Raw genomic sequence first — 27014 nt, forward strand, 5'->3', positions numbered from 1 at the left:
ACTTCGGAGCGCGCTCACCCCGCCCTCGCCCCACCTCTCCTGCATCCCAGCCAACCTGGGCGCCCTGCTGGCCGGGGGCGGGGACGGCAGCGCGCGAAGGCGGGCGAGCAAGTGTGCGGCGGCGCGGGCGGGGGTCGCGAGCGCCCGGCCCGCCCCTGTCCCGCCCCGCCCGCTCGCCCGGCGCCGCCTCGCCGCCCTACCCGCCCGCGGGGCGCACGGGTCACAGTTGCGGGGATGTTGGCGCCGGGCGCGCCGGGCGCGGGTTGGGACCGACGCCGAGTCGGAGCGCGGCTGCGCGCCGCGCTGGCCGGGCTGCAGGAGCTCCAGGTGCTGCGCGAGCGGCAGCAGGCGCGCGTGCGGGGGGCCCTGGGCCCGCAACCCCCGCCGCCGGGCTCCGCGGCTGGCGACCCCCGCGGGCAGGAGCGCCGGCTGGAGGGCGCGCTGGCCGCGCTCAAGGAGCAGCTGGTAAGGCTGGCACCGGGCTCACTAGAGTTCGTGGTTTGCAAAACCAGGGGTTCTTCTACTTGGGGCAAGCCGCGACAGCTTTGTGCTAGTTGGTGATGATGGGCTGTCTGCTGGATTGAGGCGCCACCCTTTTGGGGTTGGAGTGGAATGCAGTTCGGTGTAAAACTAAGTGGCTACAGGGGCGCGGGGAGCGGGATCCCGGGCAGCAGGTAACGACCCTCGGAGTGGCCACGGGACGGGAAGCCGGCGGGGCAGTGCGGGGGCTCTGCGCCCCGCCTATGCCCACTCCGGGCTCCACGGGCGTGTTTAGGTTGTGCCCTTGTGTGCTTGCTTTGCAGTATTGTCCAGATACAGTGCGTTCCCCTACTTCCCCCGTGGGGGTTGGTCTACTTCGAATCCTTGTATGGTACCCTCTCCCCCACCCCCAGGCTCTGAAGTAACTGCGTTGGTCGGGGGACCACAGTGCCCGAGTGCAGGGCGCAGCCCTAACCGCGCAGTAATGGGGAGGGTTGGATGGGGCCACGTCGTTCTAACACGTTGTAAAGCGTGATGCTGATGCGGGCTTCTTCAACTTCGAGATGTAACCTGATCGGTAAAAAGAGGCGTATCCTCGTAACCGAGGAGGTAAAATCGGCCCTTTTATGGTTTCTTTACTTTGTGCCTTTCTCAGGGGTACTTGGGTTCCTGCGAATGTCAGTTCCTTTTTATACGATCGAAGGTATTCTCGTTATTACTCTGTATGATTTCCTTTCATCTATTGGAAACAACTCAAGAGGTCTTGCAGAATTGCAGTATTTCTTACAAGAAAAATAAAAATGCTGTCCAAAGATGGCGACTTGATTGAATTATTCTAACTCCTCCAAATAGAATTTCTTTTTTTAACTGGAAATTCAAGGCTGGGCTGTTTAAACAGTGAGGTCATGGTCGTCTAGGGGAAGTGGTAGTTTTGCCCTGTAGAGCTCCGTCTTGTTACTGGTCCAGTGCTTCTGGATTAAGGAACTTGGGACCCTCGGAGTCCAGGCCCAGAAAAGCTTTGGCTATTGCTAGGATTCCTGCTATCTTCCCATGGTACACACGGCAGAGGTGTGATAGTCTTGAGTGAGAAGGCCCAGGGCACCCATCTTTCCACACTCTCCATCCGTCTGTAATCAAATGCTGCCATGTGGAGAGGGAGCTGGCTGGTTCTGGAGCCTTCCTCCCGTGTTTTACCAACCTCCCTCAAGTTCCTCAGGCGTAACAGCGTGTTCAGGTGCAGTCCTGACGTCATCCTGCCCTCAGTGAGGCACACAATGGCCTGGGAAGGTGTGTTACACCTGTGTGACAGGAAGGCGCTAAGGAGACTTGTCCTGTGGGGCTGTGAGCACACAGCTGATGATTAACTGGGCTTAAGTCATACACGAATCAGGCTTGTGAGCACCAGCCTCTAATTACAAGTGGCCTTGTGGAAGAGAAGATCAAACATTTTTTTCTGTTTAATTTTTTTTTTTCTTTATGTGGGGGCCAGAAGGAACACGTAGGGTTTGTCTTGGAACTTTGTTCTCGGAGCGGATTATGTGATCAAAAGAGAAAAATAATTGAATCTGTGTGACATCAGCCCAGCATGTAACACTTTTACATTTTTCTTACAGGGAAAAAATTAGGAGTGATACTCACTCCATAATGAAGAACACAGTCAAAAGGCAGTTTCACACCCCAGGAAGCCTGGTTAAGGAGGGTTCCCGCCCCCTCGACGCAGGGTTAGCCTTGGTCCTGGGTCAGGTGCGAAAACAGGAAGAATATTTATCTAATCCCGGTCTCTCACAGGGCTTCTCAAGTGAAAATAAGCTTGAGTATTTCTGAGGACTTAACCTGTAATTTGGAAGTTGGAAGCACTCATCACATTAGCACTTATGAGTCAGTATCTCTGATATTCTCCCTCTGAAACACTGGTGTTTCTGAGCCAGAGAAAACTGCCAGGACCGCTGGCCAAAGCAACGTGTTAGTGTTGGGGCGGCCCTGGCAGCACTGGTTGTGCCATGCAGTGCCTGCATTTCCGATTCGTGAGCGACCAGGGTCCCCAGCAGCACTGGCGTGCAAAGGCTAAGCCCCCGGATCCAAGGCCTGAGCGGAGTCCGAAATGCCCACCTTCACCAGCAGGTGTCGCTGCTGCGGCCAGCCAGAGGCACCACTCGGACTGAAGAGAGGGCAGCGCGGACTCTGCCCTGAAACTTTATCCTCGAGAACGTCCTGGGCTGGACTCCGCTGGCCGGGACTTGTCCTAAAGCGGCCGCACGCAGCGATTCCTCTCGCTGCCAGGCTGCAGCGTTCCCTGCCGAGGCAGCGCGCCGAGGGCTGGTCCCTGCTGTCAGATGCCTGGAATCCCCTGGACCAACAGTGCTCAGAACACACAGAGAAAGGAAGGGAGAAAGGAAGGGCGAGGACTCTCAAGGTCCCCACGTGGGAGAAGCACCCACGGGACAGTGCGGGGTTTCTGCAGCTCCCGGGCTTCCGATCCTGGACTCGCCTGTGAGCCTGGGCCTTGTGCTAGGGCTTCCTGTTCTAAACTTGCTGCTGTTAGGTGCTATTGAGTCGACCCCAACTTGTGGCGACCCCGTGTGTGCAGAGTAGAGCTGTGCTCCGTAGGGTTTTCAAGGCTGTAACCTTTTGGAAGCAAATCACCAGGCCTCTGTTCTGAGGCGCCTCTGGATAGGGTGGCATGGCCAGCCTTTCAGCTAGTAGTCCAGAACGTGACCATCTGCAGCACCCGGGGACTGACTCCCTTTGGAACAGAGGTGGTAAAATTCACCTGCCGACGCTTGAAGCCACAGGGTTCATGCACAGAATATCCTTCGTACATGCTTAGCTTTCAAGGACAGGAAGGTCGTGTTCTTGATTTTTTTTTTTTTTTTTTTTGCCGTGGCACCAGCTCCAGCTCATGGCAACCCCACGTGTGTCAGAGTAGAACTGTGCTCCGTGGGGTTTTCAATGGCCCGTTTTTCGGAAGTTGATTGCCAGGCCTTTCTTCTGAAGTGCCTCTGGGTGGACTCAAGCCTCCAGCCTCTCGGTTAGCCTAACGTGTTCACTGTTTGTGCTGCCTGGGGCTCCAGCACGTTCAATGTCATCTCTGTAGTCTGAAGCTTAAGGCATGTATTGTTCCTGTCCTCTGAACAAAAGGCTGTGAAAAGGCTAACATGCAAAATTGAACATGAGGAGAAAAAGGCAAAGCAAGTGAAATCGAGTGTCGGGTGGGGGGAGCCACACACAGCCTGCCCCTCACTGTGGGGACAGTCAGCGGGACCACTAGAGCCAAGCTGACTAGGCGTGGGCTTTCTCTGTGGGAACATGGGGGTCAGTCAGCCCTGTGGCTGGCTCTGCACCAGGTGAGACTCAATTTGGTTGCATAAAGTGATATTGATGATTAGCGGCAAGTTCGGTGCCGAGGAGGAGCTAGTGAAAAGCACAGGACGTAAGTCAGGGGCAGGAGGAAGGAGCTTGGTGGTGCAATGGTTAAGCACTGGGCTCCTAACCGAAAGGTTGGCGGTTCGGACCAGCCTACCAGCTCTCTGGGAGAAAAGACCTGGCAATCTGCTCCCATAAAGATTATAGCCCAGAAAAGGGGCCGTTCTGCTGTCACAGGGGGTCTCTGAGTCAGAATCGACTGGACAGCACCCAACAACCGCAACAAAAGGAAGGGGAATGGCTAACAAGGAGGACATAACCCGTGGATGGTGGGACCCTGGGATGTAATAAATAACCTGTGAGTACCTGGGTGCCTGCTGTGTGCTCCGTGGGCTGAGACCATTAATCAGAAGCCTCCACCTGAAGGACCAGCTGGCCAAACATTAATCACAGAGCAATTAGTCCAGTGCAAACACGGGGGCTGATTCTGTTTTTTTTTTTCAAAAGGGGGTTAGGGAGGGAGGAAAGAAGTGGTGGAGTGAGGGGGCCTAGAGACATCTTCCATCATTTGGAGGGGAAGAGGTCAAATATATGCTTTTAAACACTAAAGTGCCAGGACCCTTATATTCCTGCTGGTACCACAGTTTGTTTTATGACATGACAAGAAGTCCTTTGCAGTAGAAATACTCACTGCTCCTGTGTTTGAACCCGGATGTCTTTTTAGAGATGGTCATTTCAGCTGGCCCTATCTCTCTCTGCTAGATGGGCCGGCTTTTAGTAGCACTGTTCACTTGAGTTAACACTTTACCCTTCTAGAAATGGGCAAGGTCAGAAAACTGATTAGGCTGGGCTGGGTGGTTCTGATTAGTATATTAAAAAAAACAAAAAACGTTGCTGTCGAGTCGCTTCTGACTCACGGCGACCCCACGTGTGTCAGAGGATAACTGGGCTCCATAGGGTTCACGGTGGCTGGTTTTTTGGAAGTAGATTGCCAGGCCTTTCTTCCACAGCACCTCTGAGTAGATTCAAACTGCCAACCTTAACAGTTAGCAGCCGAGCAATCAAGTGTTTGCACCACCCACGGACTCAAGTAGTGTAAAGTTTCGATTCAATTTGGGATGATTTTTATCTTATGGCTTCAAGACTGTGTTGCTATAAGTGGTGGCCCTGAGACCCCCCTGTGTTGGGTCCTGGGGGACAAGCTGTGAGTGGCCTTGATGCTCTGAGGTTACTCATGGCTGTGCCCGTTTTAGACCTTGGGGTACCTCACCTGGTGTGACATCTGCCCATGTTGGAAAACTGTGCAGAAAGAATTGTCATTCAAGTAGAAAATCGCCATTACCTGCTCGTTTCTTATGAAGATTCGTCAGGTGTCTGAAACCACTGACATAATCCCCTCTGCCCTGGAACCAGGGAAATGTCACATTTCCTGTGTATAAATTTGAGATACGGTCATTTTCGTAAATGGGATGGACCACATAATTGCATTCATTACTTATTTGCTTTCAACTTAATTGCTTGTCAAAACAAGAAATGTCTGCAGTGACCTCTGAAAACAGGGTGAGGTTTCTAATTGGAAGTCAACATTTACTACACCTGGTGACGTGCTAGTTCTACATACATGTTGTACACACATGCGTGCACACTCGCAGGGTATGTTGTTAGTGGATGCTCGCAGTAACCCACTTTAGAGGCGAGGAGGCTGAGGCTGGGAGAAGGCAGGCCCAGCTGCTCAGTAGCAGAGCTGAGGTGTGAACTTCTGAATCGGAAAGACCCTCCCGGCACATTTCCCAGGCCCTGACAAACCGGCGTTTATTACCTCTTGCATCCCCCACCCCCACCCCTTACTGAGAACTCCGCTTCCCTGGTGTCTCTACCAGAACTGAAAACCAGTTGCCATCAAGTCAGTTCTGACTCACGGCAACCCCACGTGTGTCAGAGCAGAACTGTGCTCCACAGGGTTTTCAATGGCTGATTTTTTGGAAGTAGATTGCCAGGTCTTTCTTATGAGGTGCCTCTGGGTGGACTCAAACCTCCAACCTTTCGGTTAGCAGCCAAGAGTATAACCTTTTGTGCCACCCAGGGAGTCCTCCAGAGCTTAGGGAAGTTCAGAGTGTTCCTTGTGATATGAGGGGGTTGGGGGAGAGGGTGCTAAGAACCTACCCAAACCAACCAAGCCAAGTGCGTTGTGATCCAGTGGATTCCGACTCACAGCGACCCTGTAGGACAAAGTAGAGCTGCCCCATGGGGTTTCCAAAGCAGCACATCTTTATGGGGGCAGACTGCCACATTGTCTTCCTGTGGAGCAGCCGATAGGTTCAAACCACTGATGGTTTAGTTAGCAGCCGAGCGCTTAACCACTGCACCACCAGGGCTAAAAAACCTACAGAAGCCTTTTTTTTTTCCCTTGGGAATTTCAGGGAAACCTTGGTGGTATAGTGGTTAAGAGCTGCAACCGCTAACTAAAAGGTCAGCAGTTCGAACCCACCAGGTGCTCCTTGGAAACCCTATGCAGCAGTTCTACTCACAGCTTTAGGGTCGCTATGAGTCAGAATCAACCCCATGGTAACGGGTTCGTAAGCATTCAGCTGCTAACCAAAAGGTCAGCAGTTCTAATCCACCAGCCGCTCCTTCGAAACCCTATGAGGCAGCTCTACTCTGTCCTGTAGGGTGGCTATGAGTTGGAATCGACTCAGTGGCGTTGGGGTTTTTTGTGTGGGGCTGGGGGGGCATACTTTCTTATCCCCTGAAAAGTCAGAAGGTAGCTCTCCCCAGTGTCCCTAGACCACATGGGACAGGAACACAAGAGAAGCAGTGGCCCAGGCCCCTGACGCGGGTGAGTGAGCGTGGGAGATGGGATCCTTGCTTAGAGCCAGGAGCAAAATAGAGATAGAACTGCTGCCCTGGGCCTGCCCGAGGGACTGGTGCCATTTTTGAGCTGATTTCACTCTCAAAGTCCTAGAGTTGGCATCCTTATAAAGACACAGCTCATGGAAAATTGTTAATTAAAAAAAAAACAAGAAATCTGTGATTGGAGGGCAAAGCCTGGCTGGGGTCAGTAGACTCTAAGAAGGTCCATTTCACTAGGCTTTTGAGGTTTGAATTACATTCAGAATGCAAACCTTGTCACCATGTTGAGTCATTATGTGCCACATTTTCATTTCCCTTTCTTTGGCTTTTTAGTCCCGTTTAAGGCAACAGGACACGGGGCTGAAAACCCACCTGGACCAGCTGGATCAGCAGATCAGTGAGCTACAGCTGGGTGTGCGCAAGGGCGCCAGCGAGCCGCCAGACAGTGACAGCCGGCCCAGCTCAGGTACCAGACCTGGCACCCAGAGGACACAGCACCCATGAGACACAGGGGCCTGGTCCAGGGGATAGGATCCAGCATCCCCGAGACCACACAGGCCTGGCCCAGGGGGACCCAGTGCCCTGCGACTACAGGGGCCTGGTCCAGGGGATTAAATGGACTGTTTGTCATGCAAAGGTGTGGGAGATACTATGGAACCTGGTTACCAGGTTCAAGGTGGTGTCCGCCCACTGTTATGGGGGTGACCACAGAGAAGAATTTGGAAGCATGTCCAGGTCTTGGGCCATCCCTGGGTTTTTACCAGTGTCACTACCCAGCCTCACTTGGGGCCATCCCCCTCCTCCGACTATGCAATCCCCCTCCTGGTGGACCGGGAGGATGGGGGGTCCTGTGGGAGGATGGGGTCCTGCAGTGTGGCAGCTGTCTTGTCCAGGACATGTTCTGACACCCCGTCCACCCTCCCAGGCTTCTACGAGCTGAGCGACGCTGCTTCCTGCTCGCGCTCCACTTCCTGTGCCTCTGTCTGCAGTGAGTCCGTGTCCTCCTCCCTTGGCAGCCTGCTGCCCAGCGCCCAGCACCCCGCGACCAGGGTTGGGGAGTACCGGCCACGGTCGGCCGACGAGACCACTGTGCATGCGGCTCCTGGCCCCCCTCGAAAGCCCCACCTTGCAGAGGGCAGAGCGGAGGGTACCTGCAGGGCCTGGGGCAGGTTCAGAACCAGGCCCGTGTCTGCAGGTAAGGTGGAGAAGGGGGAACTTTATCTCCAGTGTGAGTGGGTGGCTGCGGGGGACCAGGAGCCAGGGACCCCGCGTGTGTCAGAGTAGAGCTGTGTTCGACGGTGGCTGCGGGGAGCCAGGAGCCAGGGACCCCGCGTGTGTCAGAGTAGAGCTGTGTTCGACGGTGGCTGCGGGGAGCCAGGAGCCAGGGACCCCGCGTGTGTCAGAGTAGAGCTGTGTTCTGCAGGGTTTCCAACGGCTGATTTTGGAAGGTGATTGCTGGGACTTTCTTCTGAGATGCCTCTGGGTGGATTTGAACCTCCAACCTTTTAGTCAGCAGCCCAGTGCATTAACTGTTTACATCACCAAGGACTCCAGCTGCAGAGCAGAATGCGTTTAACGCTGATGATTAAGACACAGAAGTGGAATGTAGACTTCATCTGCCGGGACTAACCAGACAAATAGAACCTTAGAGTTTGCAAGTTTTTTTCTTTTTTTTTTAAGTTGGAGGTAAGAATCAAACAGCCACTTCTGTTTACTATAGCAGAGCTATTCTAATAAGAAGAATTTTTTCTTATTTAAGATGGACATCAAAAAGTTTAAAAACATCTCTCCAGCAGCCCGACTGATACCGTTTGGAAGGTGAGCAGAGTTGGGCGTGGATGTGGAAGGATGATTCGGCAAACACTTGGATTCTGGGTGTTGGAGAAGAGCCACAGTTTTTCTCTATACTGTCTCAAGAGGCAAAGATGTCACTTTTCACCGTTTTATTTGTCATCCAAGACCTGGTGTAGTGATAACTACTTGGTCTTCTCTTGGCGGAAATCCCCACGTGGCTCCTCGCAGCATCTGTGTGAGCACTGAAGAGGCATCACCTGTGACCGCCATCTGGAAACCCGTGTAGCGCAGGCACACCGTCCTTCCGCACACCCTCGTAGTCCTGGGTAGAATGAGGGCATTGAGCAGCGTATTGAGAATCTGCGGTTTCTCTTTTACAAACACACTGTCATGAAAAGGGGTTGGTTGGATCCATGAGGCAGAATCAGCGTGCCAGTGCGACTTTTTCCCCACCAACTTTCTGAAGTCTAAGGCCCTGGTGTAGATGGTGGATTGTAGGTTGTTTTCTGTATTCAGCCTTGAATAGGGGAAAGGTTTGCTGTCATAAAGCACAGAGTGAGATTGTGCCTTAATTAAGTGGATTAATTATGAATTAATTAGATTTGTAATTAATTATGCAGTTAACATTGCCTTGCATCCCTTCCACAATTTGTTTATTTTACGTTTTCTCATTCCTAGGAGACCTTGAGAGGGAGGCACCGGCTGAGGTGGGGTCCCAGCGAGCTGGCACTGATGCCTGGTCCAGTTATTCTCTCAGCCATGGGGTCCACATCCTGCCACAAGTGATGGACCCCAAGTATCAGAGTGATCTGGTGTCTCGGAGTGGCAAGGAGGTGTACCTGTACCCCAGCCCCCTGCACGCGGTGGCCCTCCACAGCCCCCTGTTCACCCTGACCAAGGAGACTCCACAGGCTGACAGCAGCGAGCCACCTAGGAACCCTTCTCCTGGCTCCATGGGTGTGAGCTCCATCTGGCTCGGACCTGTCCCCGAGGCCCACCGGGCAGGGGCCTACATTGACAAGCTGCTGCAGCGGACTCGGGGCCGGGGGAGCCCCCTGAGGGGCAGTGTCGGTGAGCAGGGCCCCCCCAGGTGTGGGGTGGCTGCACCCCAGCAGGCACGCAGTGGACACAGTGTGAACCGGGAGGGTCAGCTTGAGAAGCTTGTCAGCTCTCTGGAGAGCAAGGAAGTGGAAGGCATGACTCAGACGGAGAGCACCCACAGGGGGAGCCCCATGCAGCCAGGATCTGTGTCTCTGGTGGACACCCAGCAGCCTGCCACCCTTCCCGAAGCTTCCATGCCCTCAGAGAGCTACATCCTTGAGAAGACCACCTGGGGCCCCCATCTACAGGAGCAGGACGCCCCCCTTCGTCCCCAGGCCTGGCCATCCCACCCCACCCCCCATTACTGGGATGACAAGGATGACTTGCCCTGTACAAAAGGGGGCACCAGGAGCCCCTCTCTGCTCTGGGGGCAGCTTGTCCATACCCCGTTTGCTGCTGCCCCCGAAGCCTGCCCTGCACGGCCAAAAACAGGCCGCCCCAGGGTCAAGGCTGCAAAAGTCAAGCGGAGGATGAGTGACAGGGCACTGAGGTTTGGTAGGGAGGGGCTGAGGTTCCCAGAGAGGCAGTGGAGGGCCCACCCAGTGCCCTGGCTGCCCCCAGAGTGGAACCCTTCCCACGGGCCCCTTGGGGATGGCCGTCTCAGGGGAAGGGCAGCCATGGCTGGGGAGGCACCAGGTCGGTCCTGCTCTGAGACCAGCCTCTACCCTGTGCCCTTCCTGGTGCCCCTGGTGGTAGCCCAGCAGCAGAGCCACCGTGCATCAGCCCAGGCCCTGTACCCGCTGGGTGCCACCCCCCTTGGCGTGGTGGCCAGTGGCTGGACCAGGAGGAAGCAGCGTAGGTGGCAGTCCTCGGTGGAGATCTCAGCCAGGGCCCACCCCACCAGCCTCCCTGCCCACCCTGGCCTGGGGACTCGCAGGCCGCAGGGCAGGAGGGCAGAAGTTCCCCAGGGCAGGCCCCCGCTGCCCCAGCCGGGCCCCCGTGCCCGCAGTGAGTCACAGCACTCTGAGTACTCAGCCGAGTGCACCACCCTCTTCCACTCCACCATTGCAGAGAGCAGCCAGGATGAGGGCAGCAGCGACCACACCACCAACTGCTTTGGGGATGGGGAGTCCAGCGACAGTGAGGCTGAGGGGGACTGTGGCCCAGGCAGCAGCGGCCCGGTGCTGGGCTGGGGGACAGCTGGGCCAGGGGACCCTGCAAGGCCTCCATCAGCTGCCCCACAGCCCCCACGAGTCAGCTCTGGGCTGAGGCCATCACCAGTGCCCAGACTTTGCCGTGTGAAGGCCTCCAGGGCCCTGAAGAAGAAGATCCGTAGGTTCCAGCCTGCCTCGCTCCGAGTCATGACCATGGTGTGAGCCCAGGGATAGCCTACCCCTGCCCCACCTGGGGATGGGGGCAGCCAGCATTCTAAACAAGGGACAGACACTCCCAGTGCACCTGACTGCCTCAATAGGCACAAGGGGCTTCCCCCCATCAACCACTACACAAGGAACTGCCTGTCCGGCCTTTTCAGCTCTTCATGCAGATCTGGGTTTCTGTGTCACCTTGCCAGTTGGCTTTGTCTTCTGAAGTCACGCTTGCAAAGGGACCTTGTCAAGGGAGGTGACAGAACAGCCCTGGGCTCAGCCCACAGACTGGGGGCTGTGTGTGTGGAGACATTTCATCTGGAACCCACACATTGAAGATTCTACAAGCCACCCAAGCGCCTTCCCAGGGCAAACCTTTGTTACTGCCGGTCCTGGTTCTGTGCATTGTCACCGTCATTGGAGCGCTAGCCAGGCACACCTGGCCCACTCCAGCCATGAGTGAGTCCTCACCCTCCCACGTCACTGCCTCCAAAGAGGGGTGCAGTTACAAGACACTGCAGTGGAAAGTGGTTTTGAGTATGAACTATATTGAGCTCTCAACGTGAATGAAACACCCAAATCATGCCATTATCTTCCCAAATAAAAGCAAAGCGTTTTCTTTTTCCTTTGTTCTGGTTCTTTCCATTTCTCTAGCACCAGGGTCTTCTACCCCTGAGATGGGAAATCACTTCTTATCACAGAGCCTCAACTCTGGCTTCAGAACAGTTAAGTCGAGCATAAAGTGTTCTGCTCAACTTTTTGGTCTTTATTTTCCTGAAGAAAAATGCCCTCAATGTGGCAGGGTTTGCAACTAAGCTGCCTGTTGAGTCCTGCTGACGTTTCCGCTCTCAGGCAGCTTTCTCCTGAATGGTTCACAGGCTCCTCCCTTTACACTGAGAGGGAGAGAAGGGGCCTGGGTGGGATTCTGAGGTCAAGGGCATTTACCCTGTGGGGCTGTCGGGGACGTTCTAGAACCTTTGAGCTAAAGCATGGTTGGCAGGCTCATTTAGAGGGCAAACTGATAAGAAACATGGTTAAAAATATGAGTAGATTTTATACTAGGCATTAAAAAAAAAAAAAAAAAACCCAAAACAGTAATTAAATAGTCATGTAACAATTGGCTAGTTCAGGACGCAGCTTAAAGGGATGAACTTTTAGAACAAAGCAGTTGTCCTCCAAGGTGTCTCAAGGAAGGACGGAGAAGGCTGCAGCTCCTCTTCGTGGAAAGGTGTTCCAGTGCAAACATTGCAAGAGGCCAGGGCCAGTGCTGAAATTCAAACATTCCTTCCAGTCTGGATGGAATTCCCGCCCTTCCTTAATGGGATCTGCTGACCAGCAGCAGGAGTGCCCTCTCTTAGCTTTCTAAAAGCAGCTTGAAATGTAAAGCAATGTTCAAACCCACACGTTATTGGGGCTTTATTGCACAAGGAGGGAGACCTGGTGCACAATGGTTAAGTGCTCGGCTGTTAACCAAAGGTGGGTAATTCAAACCCACCAGCCGCTCTGCAGGAGAGACCTGGCATTCTGCTTCCATAAAGATTCCTGTCTAGGAAACCCTATGGGGCAGTTCTACTCTGTCATATAGGGTCACTGTGAGTCAGAATCGACTGCACAGCACACAATATTGTACAAGGAGCCCCTGGGTGTTGTAAATGGTTGAGCTCCAAGAAACACTTAAGCCTGGCAATTTGCTTCCAAAACTCAGTTACCGAACCCCCGGTGCAGCGCAGCCGTACTCTGACACAAGCGGGGTCACCGTGAGTCGCAGTCGACCCCACAGAAAGGAAAGACGGTTCTCGCCTTCAGTGCCTGGTCCTTCTTGACCCAAAGCCCTCTCTCCTGTGCTGGGTTTCTGGGGGAACTGCTACCAGGGCAGCTTCTCAAGACTGGGGCTTCACCCACCAACAGTGCAAGCCCTTCCTTTGCAAACAACTGTGCTCTTAAATCTGAGTATTTTTGCCGGTGCAACTACGCAAATGTGTTTTGAGTTCAAGTGGATTGATTAGCAGCTCCTGCTGCTGCAGCAGCTTTTCACCTGGAGCACAGAGGGCACTACTGTCAGAAGGTGCCCTGGAAATGATAAAGGACTACAGAAGCTACTCTGCCGGGAAGCTGGCTATCCACAAACACAGGGGCGGATACATGGTCCTGCAGAATGCTGGCAGTCACCAGACTGCTTTTAAGAGGAAGGAACCACTGTTCAACATTTCTAGGGCATCCGAATGGCATTTGGGGGATAGAATGTTCCTAGGGCGTCTGAATGGCATTTTGCGGCTGTAACTGGAGAGGAATTTGAATTCCCTGCTCCTGGGAAGGAGAGCAGGGCTTAGGAACACGCGGATTGCTGAGCCATCTGCCTGCTGCCTGTGGCTATGAGAGCAGAGCCCAGAAACGGTAGGCAAACCAGCTAATCAATAAACCAAGGAGAACTCCGCAATTACTAAGTTATGGAGCCAGGAGCATTCCTTTGATGTTAGGTGCTGTCAAGTTGATTCTGACTCATAGTGACCCTGTGTACAACAGAAGGAAATACTGCCCAGTCCTGCACCACCCTCGCAATCGTTGTTATGCTTGAGTCCCTTGTTGCAGCCACTGTGTCAATCCATCTCACTGAGGGTCTTCCCCTTTTTCACTGACCCTCTACTTAACCAACCATGATGTCCTTCTCCAGGGACTGATCCCTCCTGATACATGTCCAAAGTATGTGAGGCGAAGTCTCACCATCCTCGATTCTAAGGGGCATTCCTTGGAGGGTACAAAGCAGGGCCCCTCCCATTAAAGAGTTTACATAGAGAAGCAGCAATAAGTTGGGTAAAAACAATTAGGATAAAAAATGTAAGCATTTGTTGAATCCATATATAAAATACACACTTTTTTTTTTTAACAATACAAGAAAGCGTGTAATTACGGAATAAATTGTGGCTGTCTCTTTCAAACATTTTTTAACAAGTAACATGCTTACTCTGGGAAATGTTTTGTGCTTCTCCACTTTATCAAAAAGTATAATTTATGTTGGATTTTATTTATTGTGCTAAAATATATATAACATAAAGTTTGCCATTTTAACCATGCAATTCAGGGGCATTAGCTGCACTCAGCATGTTCGACCGTCACCACTCCCTGTTTCTAAATCTGTTTTATTGTCTCAAACAAGCTCAGCAGCCATCAAGCCACAATCCCTCCTTCCCATCCCCCAGCCCCTGCTAACCTCTGGTCTACTTCCTGTCTCTGTGAATTTGCCTACACTAGATATTTCATGTAAGTGGGATCATGTAATCTGTGTCCTTTTGTGTCTGACTTATTGTACTTTGCGTGTTTTTAAGGTTCATCCATTCTTTTCCCCAGCAGCTGTGCCATTTCACATTCCTACCAGCAATGGATGTGGGTCCCTATTTCTCCCCACCTCCTTCTGTTGTTGTTCTGACAATAGCCATCCTAGTGGGCATGTAGTGATATCTCATTTTGGTTTTGATGTTCTTTTCCCCGCTGACTAGTGATGTAGAGCATCGTTTTACATGCCTATTGGGCATGGGTATAACTTCTTTTGAGTAATACCCATTCACGCCGTCTGCCCAATTTGTAAATGAATTGCTTGTTCCAGAGCATTTTTTACAAGCATATCAAATGGAAAATAAGAGACACCGTCCTAGACATTTGGGCTCTCCTCCCGAGGCTGTTCTGTTCTCTTTGCATTTACAGAGCAGAAATTGAGAGGAGCTGAGAAAGAGAAGAGGGAGAATTTAAAGACTTAGGGTTGTAGGAAAGAGAAAATTTAACATACCGCATTTTTTTTTCTCATTTAATGCATCATTTTTTTCTTATGACCAGGAGGGTAGCTGGGGCACTAAGGAAAAGTCAAGCCAATTTGCTTATCCAGCCAGCCTTATGTGCTGAGAACCTGATATGTTCTAACAACTATGTTCAATGCTGTGCGTGGAAGGAACGGCATACCAGTCTCCCGAAGCTTGTCTGGTTGGAGAAATCTGCACATACACAATGATAACATAATAGTCATGCTCAGTGGTTACTATGATGCTGAACAGGGCTTCCAGACTAAGACAGACTAGGAAGAAAAGGCCTGGTGATCTGCTTCTGAAGATCAGCCAATGAAAACCCTATGGATCACAGCAGTCTGATCAGCAACTGAGGATGGGGATGGCACAGGACCGGGCATTGATTCCTTCTGTGGTGCATGGGGTCACTGGGAGCCAGGGCCGACTTGATACTGGCTAACCATAACAACCAGGAGGCTGTGTATTGAGGGTGGGAGGCCCTGGAGGACTCAGAGTTGAAGGGGCCATTAGGAGAAGAAGTGCAGGGCAGGGACTAGGCTGGAGCTGGGGCTGGGTGAGGGCAGAGAGGAAGAGGAGGGGGAGGAAGGGGTCAATGAAGGGAAGAGGCAGAAGCATTCCTGGAGGAGGATAGAGCACGAGCAAGGGCCATGAAGGAAGAGCAGTTCTGTAGAGTGAGCGTGGGAGTGAGGCAGACAATGGGCGATTCACAAGGAACCTGTAGGTTATCCAACAGAGGTCAGACGTCAGCTAGTGTGTAGAAAGGAGCCCCTGAAGACCATGAATCAGGAAGAACATGCAGATGTTGATTATAGAAAGACCTTTGGGTGACTGTGTTGATATGTGACTGATAAGAAACCAGAGAACCAGTTAGGAGGCTGGATTCCCAGAGAGGGACTGACCCAGGGGCGTGGCAGCGGGAGCAAGCCAAGGTGGGGATAAGTCAGTAACTCAAAGCGCATTTGTGGTTTTGAAAACCTTTTGCCTCTTGAAAAATGCGCCACAAGCAACACAGGATGCAAAGGAACTGAAGATTGTTCTCAATGCGACTTCTTTATCCTCAATAAGAAACAAGAATCCTTGGAGCCCTGGTGGCGCAGTGGTAAACAGCTCAGCTGCTAAAGAAAAGGTCAGCAGGTTGAATCCACCAGTCGCTCCTTGGAAACCCTACGGGGCTGTTCTACTCTGTCCTATCGGGTCGCTATGAGTCAAAATTGACTTGACTGTAATGGGTTTGGTTTTGGTTATTGATGTAAGAATATATAATTATAGAAATAAGACCATCCTTGTAGAAACAAAGACACTCTAATAAGTCTTTATTTTCTCTTTAATTTTACTTTCTTTTCCTTTCAACCAGGGACAAAATGCACGCCAGGGCAAAACACCAAACCGTTCCTGTCAGTGTATCTAACTTCGTTTTCCTTAAGAATTATTTTTTCCTAGCTTCCTTCCCTTGTCTCATTTGGGGTCATATTTTGGAGTTTTAGGTTTCAGTTCCTAGACTTCAAATTCTCAGTGACACACTCTACATCCTGGGGTGAGGTGATGGTGCACGTCGCCTCTGATTTGGAGACAGGTAGAATCAGTCACTGCTACCATCACGGCCACGCTCTAACTTAGACACCCTCTGGGCCTCATCAGAGTTTGAAGTTGCAACTTAAATCCATTCTGATGTCAAGTGACAGATACTGGATTCAAAATATAAAAACCGTAACAAAGATTTTATTTGGGAGTAAATCAAATTGCTGCAACAAGGAAGGCTGGCACTCCAGGGAGCTGCCAGTCTGGTTTGAGAAAGATAACCCCCTCTTTTTTATAAGAAGCTTTGAGGAAGTCAGTTGGGAAAAAAAGGACAGGTTCTGGAAAGGTGTAGTCTTTCTCCTGAAATAGGTGAAGGTTTCTTGGCTTTACTATCACGAAGCCTCAAGAGAAGGTGGGTTTGGAAAATAGCAGTTAATGAAGGCTTGCAGGTGGAAGCAGCTGTGGCTGGTCTACACTGGTCATGGTTGTTTCTGGTCGACACTGACAATCTCTGACCAGTGACGACACCAATAGTGAAGATGTTGTTGTTATTTGTTATCGAGTCAGCTCTGACTCCTGGCGACCCCACGTGTGCAGAAAACTGCTCCACAGGGTTTTCAAGGCCATGACTTTCAGAAGCAGATCACCAGGCCTGTCTTCTGAGGAAATTCTGGGTGGATTCAAACTATCAACCTTGTGCTTAGTGGTTGAGCACTTATCATTCGCACCACCAGGACCCTGGCAGATATTTTAATTCTTACCAAACCAGTTGCCGTCAAGTCCACCGCAACTTACGGCAGTACCACGCGTGTCGGCCGTCAAGTCTACCGCAACTTACGGCAGTACCACGCGTGTCGAGTAGAACTGTGCTCCGCAAGGTTGTCAATGGCTGATTTTTGGGGAGCAGGTCACCAGGCCTTTCTTCTGAAGCACCTTTGAGGAATTTGAACCCCCAGCCTTTTGGCTAGCAGCTTGTGCCACCCAAAAAAGATAGAGCTAGTGTTGGAATTTGTAGTAGGGGGTCACCTGTATGCCTGGCCGCCTTTCTTCTGATCACTTAATGAAGGAAAAATGAACAGGCTGTCTTGTGATGAAGAAGGCTGTCCTTACTCCTTGGTGATGCTCAGAACCAAAAGCTCACCTTGCTTGTCGAGGTGCTAAGACGGATCCTCAGCAGGAGAGAAGAGGCTCCCCACCCCTTTGCTAAGACGGATCCTCGGCAGGAGAGAAGAGGCCCCCACCCTCTTTGCTCCAGTACTTCTGCGCCAACCAGTCGTTCAGGAAAAGGAAATGAAGCCTCCGCGATTCTTTGGAACCCGCGTGCTACTTCAGCGTGTTAGCCTCGGTTGGCAGCAGTGCTCGGAGGTTTGTCTAGAAGGCAGCCTTCCAGCCTGCTGGTTCCTGAAGCTAAAAAATGTGTAGTTAGCATCTGTATGGGGCTCCTGGCCATTGCAGAAATTATTGCCTTTAACCACCTTTTACAGCACTTAGCATTCATTGTTGCTGTTAGGCTAATTTACTTACTCTCAACCATCAGTCACTGAAGTGGATTGGACTCTATAGGAACTTCCTACAGCAACAGGTTTATGCTTAATTTTGAAACACGCTGTTGTAAAACCATCAGAATACACTGGTCTTCTGAATTTTTACTACAGAAACATAATGTGTGGATAATACCTTGTGGTAGCTGCCTCGACGTGCTTACGGATTGACAGGCATTGAACTCAGTTTGCTCAGAGTGTGCTGCAAATAGGTTTCGGTTCGGGATTACCTGTCTACATAGTTTATGTAACTGTGTAGAACAAAACATGGTTTTCTAGCTCCAGCAATGATTCTCAGGACTTTGCAGAAGGCATCCCACCTCACTCCATCAAGTTTCGTCATTAAAATAATGAGAATAATAGTTCCTGGAGTAGAATATCACTTAAATTTTATTTATGCTTAATTATTTGCCTTAAGACACCTTTTAATTTTGCCAAACTCAAACTGTTCAAAACAGAGGAAGTTTTAGAATCAGAACTCAGCAGGTCTGCAGAGTATGGATGTACTCAAAACCGTTAGTGAAGGGTTCACAAATCACAAATGTTCATCTCAAAAAGATCATTGATGGTGAGGAAAACCGATGGAAAATATGTACAAGAAATTTAAATTCTTCCTGTATATACCCGAAGAAATTTATGCTGAGGCTCTAGGAGTTTGCATCTGCTACGGCCAGAATGCTCCTTAGAACTGAGGATTGAGAGACATCATCTCATGTACTTTGGACATGCTGTCAGGAGGGACCAGGCCCTGGAGAAGGACATCATGCTTGGTAAAGTAGAGGGCCAGCAGAAAAGAGGAAGAACCCCAATGAGGTGGATTGACACAGCGCCTGCAACAATGGGCTGGAACATAACAATGATAGTGAGGATGGCACATTCTGTTATACGTAAGGTCTCTGTGAGTCACACCTGCCTCCTTGTCACCTAACAACTTTATTAGCTGAGGGATCTGAGGTAATTTAAAAAAAAAAAAAATTAGGAACCCATTTAATATTAAGATTGTACTTTTACATGTAATTTGGGGAAAAGATAGTTTATCAAAGGATTCTCAGGGCGCTTTGGTTGAGTGCATGTCAACGGTTTGGGTTAAGAGAGGTATTAACTAACTCTGAGATTGATAGTGGAGTCATTAATGACTGACATTATCTCCTATTTATTTTTAACAAGTATAGGTGATTAATAGTTAATATTTACTAACCACTTTTACCAAGTACCTCGCAAAAGTCTTCTGTGATGCTCACGATAATTCCAAGAGGTAAATACGGTAAAGGAGCCCTGGTGGAGCGATGGATAAGCGCTCAGCTGCTAACAGAAAGCGGTGTATTGGAACGTGCCCAACAGCTCTGAGGAGAAAGACCTGGTGATCTCCTCCCTAAAAAATTACAGCCTGAAAAATCCTGTGGGGCAGCTCTACTTTGTCACGTGGGGTCTCTATGAGTCAGGGTCAACTCAGTGACAACTAACAACAAACATATGGCAGGTATGTTAGATCTGTACAGTATTCTAAAGCTAAAGGAACTAAAACCACAGTGAGTAAGTGGATAGTCTAAGGTTACCCAGCTAGCATGTGGAGGTGTGGAGAGTTAAACGAAGGCTTGCTGTTTCAGAAACAACTCTCTTGTTGAAGATCATGGCTCCTAGTGAGATGGGAACCTTCTTTAAGGCATGGCCTTGCTGTATTTATATTTGCATCTCAGTAGCTGTGATAAACCCCGTTGCCATCAAGTTGATTCTGGCTCTATAGGACACAGTAGAACTATCATAGTAAGACATAACCACCCTATAGGACAGAGTAGGACTGCCCCATAGGGTTTCCAAGGAGTGGTTGGTGGATTCGAACTGCCAACACTTTGATTAGCAGCCTGATCTCCTAGCCACTGAGCCACCACGACTCCTCGGTAGCTATGATGTTGTTTTTGTTGTTAGGTGCCGTCGAGTTGCTTCTGACTCATAGTGACCCCTCATACAACAGAACCAAACACTGCCTGGTCCCGCGCCATCCTCATGATTGTTGTTACACTTGAGTCCATTGTTGCAGCCATTGTGTCAATCCATCTCATTGGAGGTCTGTCTTCCTCTTTTTCACTGACCCTTTACTTTACCAAGCTTGATGTCCTTCCCCAGGGACTGGTCCCTCCTGATAACATGTCCAAAGTATGTGAGACAAGGTGTCATTATCCTCCCTTCTGAGGAGCATTCTGGTTTACTTCTCCCAAGACAGATTTGTTCGTCTTTTGGTAGTCCATGGTATATTCAATATTCTTCACCAAAACCGTAATTCGAAGGCATCAATTCTTCTTTGGTCTTCCTTATTCATTGTCTAGTTTTCAAATGCTTATGAGGCGATTGGAAACACCATGGCTTGAGTCAAGTGTCTTCAAGGTGACATCTTTCCTTTTTAAGACTTTAAAGAGGTCTTTTGCAGCAGATTTGCCCAATGCAATGCGTCTTTTGATTTCTTGACTGCTGCTTCTATGGGTGCTGACTGTGGATCCAAGTAAAATGAAATCCTTGACAACTTCAATCTTTTTTTCTGTTTATCATGATGTTGCTTATTGGTCTGGTTATGAGGATCGTTGTTTTCTTTATGTTGAGGTGTAATCCATATTGTATTCTTTGATCTTCCTCAGTAAGTGCTTCAAGTCCTCTTCATTTTCAGCATTTGAGGTTGTGTCATCTGCATATTGCAGACTGTTAATGAGTCTTCCTGCAATCCTGATTCCCCATTCTTTTTCATATAGTCCAGCTTTTTGGATTATTTGCTCAGCAAACAGACTGAATAAGTATGATGAAATGATACAACACTGACACACACCTTTTCTGACTTTAAACCACGCAGTATCCCCTTGTTCTGTTCAAACAACTGCCTCTCAGTCTACGTACAGGTTCCTCATGAGCACAATTAAGTGTTCTGGAATTCCCATTTTTCACAATGTTATGATATGATAATCAGTTGCCATGGAGTCGATTCTGACTCATAGCAACCCTATAGTACAGAGTAGAACTGTCCCATATGGTTTCCAAGGAGCATCTGGTGGATTCAAACTGCTGACCTTTTGGTTAGCAGCCAACCTCTTAACCGCTGTGCTACCAGGGTTCCAAGCTAGCTATGATAGGACTTGCCACTTAGTTGGAGCTCAGTGAGTGAATCGAAGTCTCCTCTTTAAGATCCAGGGGCTGAATCAGCGTGCTCTTCACAGCTAGTAAGACGTGAAGGCTTGGCCCAAGCCCTGGCCCCCACCTTGAATTCAGGGCCCTCCCAAGTGAATTTGACTCTAGGACACCACTTAGGGTCTTTATTTGTTGTTAAGACAAAAGCTTCATGGGGTGGCAGGAACACCAAACCACTAAATACTAAAAGTTGGACTCCAAACGTAGGTACTGTGCCTATTTTTTCAAGGGTTCAATGTCTGTTTCTTCTTTAAAAACATATTTTAAATTTTGAAATATTTCAAACATACAAAAAAATCTAGAAATCACCTAGCAGTCTCTCATGTCTTTACCTTTGTCCCTGAGTGGCATAAATGATTAAGTGCTTGAATGCTAACCAAAAGGTTGGCAGTTCAAACCCTCCCAGAGGCTCCTCAGAAGACAACCCTGGAATCTACTCAATGGCAATGGATTTGGTTTAGTTTTTGGTGTATATCTCCACATCTCTCCAAAGTGGTTTCATTATTTCCCTGCAACTGCTGTTACAGTAATGAGGATTGTTGTGCCTGAGTCCATTATTGCAGCCACTGTGTCAATCCATCTCACTGAGAGTCTTCCTCTTTTTCACTAATCTCCTTTACCAAGTATGGTTTCTTCCTCAGGGACTGGTCCCTCCTGATAACATGTCCAGAGCATGTGAGAAGTCTCGCCATCCTTGCTTCTAAGGAGCATTCTGGCTGTACTTCTTCCAAGACAAATTTGTTTGTTCTTCTGGAAGTCCATGGTATATTCAATATTCTCTGCCAACACCATGATTCAAAGGCATCAGTTCTTCTCTTGTCTTCCTTATTCATTTCGCATGCATTTGAGGTGATTGAAAATACCATGGCTTGGGTCAGGCACACTTTAGTCCTTAAAGTGACTTTTAGTCGCCGGCTGTGGCTTGCCTTTTAACTTTGTTCATAGTGTCAAAATCTACTTGACAGTAACTAACAACAGCCTAGTGTTTTTGTTGCAGGCAGGGTTTTATTTCAGTATAGTCAAATTTATGAATCTTTCACTTATGGTTTGTGGATTTTTATCAAAATCTTATTCATAGGATTCTCTTTAGTCTGATATTATAAATTATGAATATATATTTTTATTTACAGTTTTAAATGTTTTCCTTTCAAATATAGCTTTTTCGTCTTTTGGTTTTTATGTTAGTATGTTTGAGAAAGTGTTCTACTTTTGTTTCTCCATACTCACAACCAATTGACTTAATGCCATGAACAGATTAGTCCAGCCTTCCTACTGAGCTGTCCTGCACCCCTGCTACATTGAGTATGCGAATGTGCAGTATTGAACTGAAAGATTGGAGGTTCAAATCCACCCAGAGGTGTCTGGGCAGAGAGGCCTGGTGATCTACTTCTGAAAAATCAGCCATTAAAAACCCAATAGAGCCCAGTTCTACCCTGATATACATGGGGTCGCCATGAGTCAGGGTCGGCTTGATGGCAACTGGTACTGGTACTTTCTGGAAGGCTATCTATTCTATTGTTTATTTTTCACAGCTTTTAAAAAGTCTTAATATCTGGTACAGGTCGAAGATTTCAACCGTTCTTATTCAAAGTTGTCTTAGTCATTTTGGAATCTTGACACTTGCATATGAAACAGGGTCATTTGATCAACTTCTTTGAAAAACTTTTTCTGTATTTCAATGGGATTGCCTTTAATTGATAGGTTATTTTGAGAAGCACTGCCATCTCCATGATAACAAGTCTTCCTATGAACATGTATTTAGATCTATTTTATGTATCTCAGAAAATTTTAAATTATCTTAGTTTTGTCCAATTTTTGTTAAATTAATCCCTCTATACTTTATTTTTTGTATTATAAATGGAATTGGAATTTTAAGTTATATTTTCTAGTTATTTACACTGGCGTATGTGTGTATGTTTTTGTGCATGTGCGTATATGTGAGTATGTTTATTGGTTTTGTATCCAGCAACCTTAGTTAACGCTCTTACTGATTTTAAGAGTTTATGTGTGGCTTTTCTTGGATTTTCAGTGTACATAATCAAGCAGTTAGAGTGTTTGTTTAACCTAATAAATAACACTCCCCTTTCCTGTCCAGGTTCTGAAGCAACTAAGAAAGAAGTAAAAAATCAAGTAGCCAAAGATCATGACATCAGCTCTATTTAAGAAAATGCTGATGTTATAGAAAGTATCATATCTGCAGACTAGTGGGCTTCCTAACAGTGAACCCCAAATTAGTAGATTCACCACCTAATAATTGGAAGTACTGGACTGTCCCCTTGGTGCCAGGGACTTGTCAGTCTGCTGACCACGTGGCTTAGGAAAATGAAGAGCACACGTTCTCTGGGATAGGCTGACCATCAAAAGGAAAAAGGAAGGAAAGGGCAGAGATACAGGCAGGACCAGCTGTAGAATTTGAGGACATAAGTGCACAATGAAAACAGAGGACCCTTGTTCAACACAGGAAAAAGGTGCTTTTAAATGTACAAAAATTTAAAGTTATAGGCATGAACTTTACCATTCACCTTTACAATGTGCAATGCCAGTTTTGAAGGCAAGTACCTGAGCATTTAACTCATATGTGGAATCACTGAAATGACACAATTAGTATTTTGTAGCTCATAGATACATACACATTTCCTTCTTACTGGAACAGTGGAAATACAGCATGAAACTAACTCAGGTGCTTTTATTTCACCTCTTGATACACTCACAGTCTACTCACACCCTCTACCTTTCGCTCACTGATGAGTAAGGAAGGACTGAATGGAGAAGAAACCATGGGCCGTCATCCCCCGTTTCTGTCTGTGTCATCGTTTTCATGTAAGCGTTGGCTAATACAGGGAAGTAACATGAGTCTGGATTTTCTGGAGGAACAGAACCAGGAGGATATGTATCTATGTATCCACGGATCCATGTGTCTATGTGTCTATATATCTACATGGGAGTCCCTGGGTGGTGCAATTAAGCCCTTGGCTATAAGCTGAAAGATTGGCAGTTCAAATCTACTCAGAGGTGCCTCAGAAGACAGGCTTGGTGTTCTGCTTCTGAAAGGTCACAGCCTTGAGATCTCTATGGAGCTGTTTTACTCTGTACTCATGGGGGTCACCATAAGTCGGGGCTGACTTGACAGCAACTAACAAAAACAACGTATATCTATATGCCCAGAGATTTATTTTAAGGAATTTTCTCAAACAATCGTGGGGGCCAGCAAATCTAAAATCCACAGGGCAAGTTGACAGGATTTCTGTGTTATTCTTCAGGCAGAATTCCTTCTCCTCCAGGGAACCTTAGTTTTTGTTCTTCAGGCCTTCAACTATTTGGATGAGGCCCACCACAATGTCAACACTGATATTTACTTAGAGTCAACTGATTATAAGCGTTACCCACATCTACAAAATATCGTCACAGCACCATACAGAGTAGGGTTTGCATAAATGACTGGGCCCACTGACCTAGCCAAGGTGACACATAAGTTAACTATCAAAAGAATAAGAAAGGATATGATAGGGTTCTTGGTTGTTTGTATTTCCTAGAAGGCCATTGTCTTCTTTCTATGTTCGATGTAAGTTCTGGTTTCCGTGGAAAGCGTGGTTTCTGGAGACTGACTGCTTGGCTCAGTCATAGATGTAACATGCTTACCTTGGACTCACTTCGAGCCTCACTGAGCTTCCACATATGGGTGTCCACCAGAATTCTGTGCTCATGGGCATCCCAGAATCTACATGGGAGTGAGGCAGCCTGGAGCAGCAAACTCACATGCATCATCGTCTCAGCAGATTTCAATTACAGAACGTCAGTTCAAAGACAAAGTTATTGAGAATTTCAAGATGGCAACAGCAGAACAATGACTAAGCATGGATCCATCAAGTGGACAGGTGATAAGCCCATAAAGCTGGTTTTAGGTGCAGGTCCAGTCTCTCCTTCCAACATCACCAGCAACTTAACACTCCACCTCCCCTAGAGTGAGTGGGTGTGGAGACCATGAAGAAATGTTAAGAAAGGAGTGTTAGCTAGAGGAGTTTCCTCTACGTGGAAGGAAGGTTTTTTAGAGATGGAAGGTGGGAAAAAGTGTTGGAGAAAGAAGACTTTCTCCCTAACAAATATTGACTACACACGTAATGCTTACGTTTTCTACTTGTTTTTGTAGTTTTACTGTAGAAGCTGCGATATCCAGTACCATGTTAAATAGCAACCATACTAGTGGGCATTCTCCCTTGTTCCATTTTAAAGAAAATCCTTCTAACATTTCACAATTTTTTGTGTAATTTTTGGTAACTACCCTATTTTTAGGTTAAAGGAACTTTCTTTTCTTCTTAATGATGTATTCCATTGGGCAAATCTGCTGCACGAGACCTCTTTAAAGTGTTAAAGAGCAAAGGTGTCACACTGATGACTAAGATACACTTGACCTAAGCCATGGTCTTTTCAACTGTCTCGTGTGTATGCGAAAGCTGCACAATGAAAATGGAAGACAGAAGAAGAATTGATGCATTTGAATTGTGGTGTTGGTGAAGAATAATGACTATATCATGGACTGCCAGAAAAATGAACAAATCAATCTCGGAAGAATACAACCAGAATGTTCCTTAAAAGCAAGGATGGTAAGACTTACTTTTGGACGCATTATCAGGAAAGACAAATCATTAGAAAAAGACATCGTGGTTGGTAAAATAGAAAATGAGGAAAACCCTCAATGATATGATTTGACACAATAATGGGTTCAAACAGACTGATGATCATGAAGATGGTGGGGGACCAGGCAACATTTCATTCTGCTATACAGAAGGTCATCACCAGTCAGAGCCAACTTGAATGCAACTAACAACAACAACAGCGTACACAATATTATTGCAAAACAGTGTGGAAAAATATTATCGTCTTAGATAATAATTGTTTTTCTCACTTAATCTGTTAATAAGATGACAGGGGCCCTGGTGGCACAATGGTTAAGCACTTGACTGATAACTGAAAGGTTAGCTGTTTGAACCCACCCAGCAGCTGTATGGGAGAAAGACCTGGAAATTTACTTCTTTAAAGATTACAGCTAAGAAAACCCTATGAAGAAATTCTAACCTGTCACATGGGGTCCCTACGAGTTGAAATTGACTCAACAACCTCAAACAACAACAACAAGATCATTGCATTAATAAAATTTCCAATGTTAAATCATGTAGCCATGGACTAAATAAGATTTAGTTATGATATTATTTCTACTTTTAAACATTTTTATTCTGGAAAATTTCAAACATATGCAAATGTACAGAGAACATGAACTCCAGTGTGCCCATAACACAGTGTCAGCTCAAGACTAATCTTTTAGTCTATAGGCCTAGCCACATCCCCAACTCCACCACTCCAGATGACTTTTCTGCAAAGTCCAGACATCAAATTATTTGTGATGATTTTTAATACATTGATGAAATCAGTTAGCTAACATTCTGTTTAAGATTGTATCTTATGTTCATAAATGAGGTTGATCTATTAAATTCATTTCTCGTATTATTTTTATCTAGTTTTTATAACACAGTTTTTCTACTTGCTGTCCAGTTGATTCTGACTCATGCTGACGCCATGTGTGTCAGAGTAGGACAGCTCCATAGGGTTTTTGATGGCTAATTTTTTGAAAGTAGGTTGCCAGGGGTTTCTTCTGTGGTGACACTGAGTGGGTTCCAACCTCCAGCCTTCAGGTTTGTAGCGAGGGTTTAACCATTTGTATCACCCAGGGACTCCAACCAAAGCTACACTAGCCATAAAATGAGTTGTAAAGGTTTCCTTCTTATTAGTTAGATTGCCATAAACAGTATACAAAAGGCAGGATTCTTACTTTCATTGTAATGGAATTGAAAATTTACGTTGTATTTACTTATACAAGGCCTTACTTGTATAACATTTGGGCATGGTAAGTTTCTTGTGAATGTCTGAGTATTTATTCAATTCCTTTAATATTAGTAGGTCTTACCACGTTTCTTCATTATTTTGATTCAACTTGAATATTCACAGTTTACTAGTAAGTTTATAATTTCTTCTAAGTTTTCAAATTTATTAACATAAAGTTGGCAATGCTTTCTCTTAAAATTTGAAACACAATTACTGTG

At 47.8% G+C, this 27014-nt stretch overlaps 1 protein-coding gene across 1 annotated transcript; it reads left to right on the forward strand.

Moving 5' to 3' along the window:
• Positions 1-234: 234 nt before the first annotated feature.
• Positions 235-11487, forward strand: DACT2 (dishevelled binding antagonist of beta catenin 2). The gene is made up of 4 exons (XM_049905627.1): positions 235-465; positions 7027-7159; positions 7619-7888; positions 9166-11487. Exons 1-4 carry the CDS (start codon positions 235-237, stop codon positions 10902-10904), a joined length of 2373 nt encoding a protein of 790 aa, XP_049761584.1. The 3' UTR covers positions 10905-11487.
• The last annotated feature ends 15527 nt before the right edge of the window (positions 11488-27014 follow it).

The sequence above is a fragment of the Elephas maximus genome, chromosome 1 (assembly GCF_024166365.1).
Source record: "Elephas maximus indicus isolate mEleMax1 chromosome 1, mEleMax1 primary haplotype, whole genome shotgun sequence".
Classification (NCBI taxonomy): domain Eukaryota; kingdom Metazoa; phylum Chordata; class Mammalia; order Proboscidea; family Elephantidae; genus Elephas; species Elephas maximus.

What these genes read in the sequence shown, in the direction of transcription:
- DACT2 (XM_049905627.1), top strand. Translation starts at nt 235, where the DNA reads ATGTTGGCGCCGGGCGCGCCGGGCGCGGGTTGGGACCGACGCCGAGTC. An exon ending in CCGCGCTCAAGGAGCAGCTG is followed by an intron (nt 466 to 7,026) that starts GTAAGGCTGGCA and finishes TTGGCTTTTTAG; the next exon opens with TCCCGTTTAAGGCAACAGGA. An exon ending in AACCAGGCCCGTGTCTGCAG is followed by an intron (nt 7,889 to 9,165) that starts GTAAGGTGGAGA and finishes TCTCATTCCTAG; the next exon opens with GAGACCTTGAGAGGGAGGCA.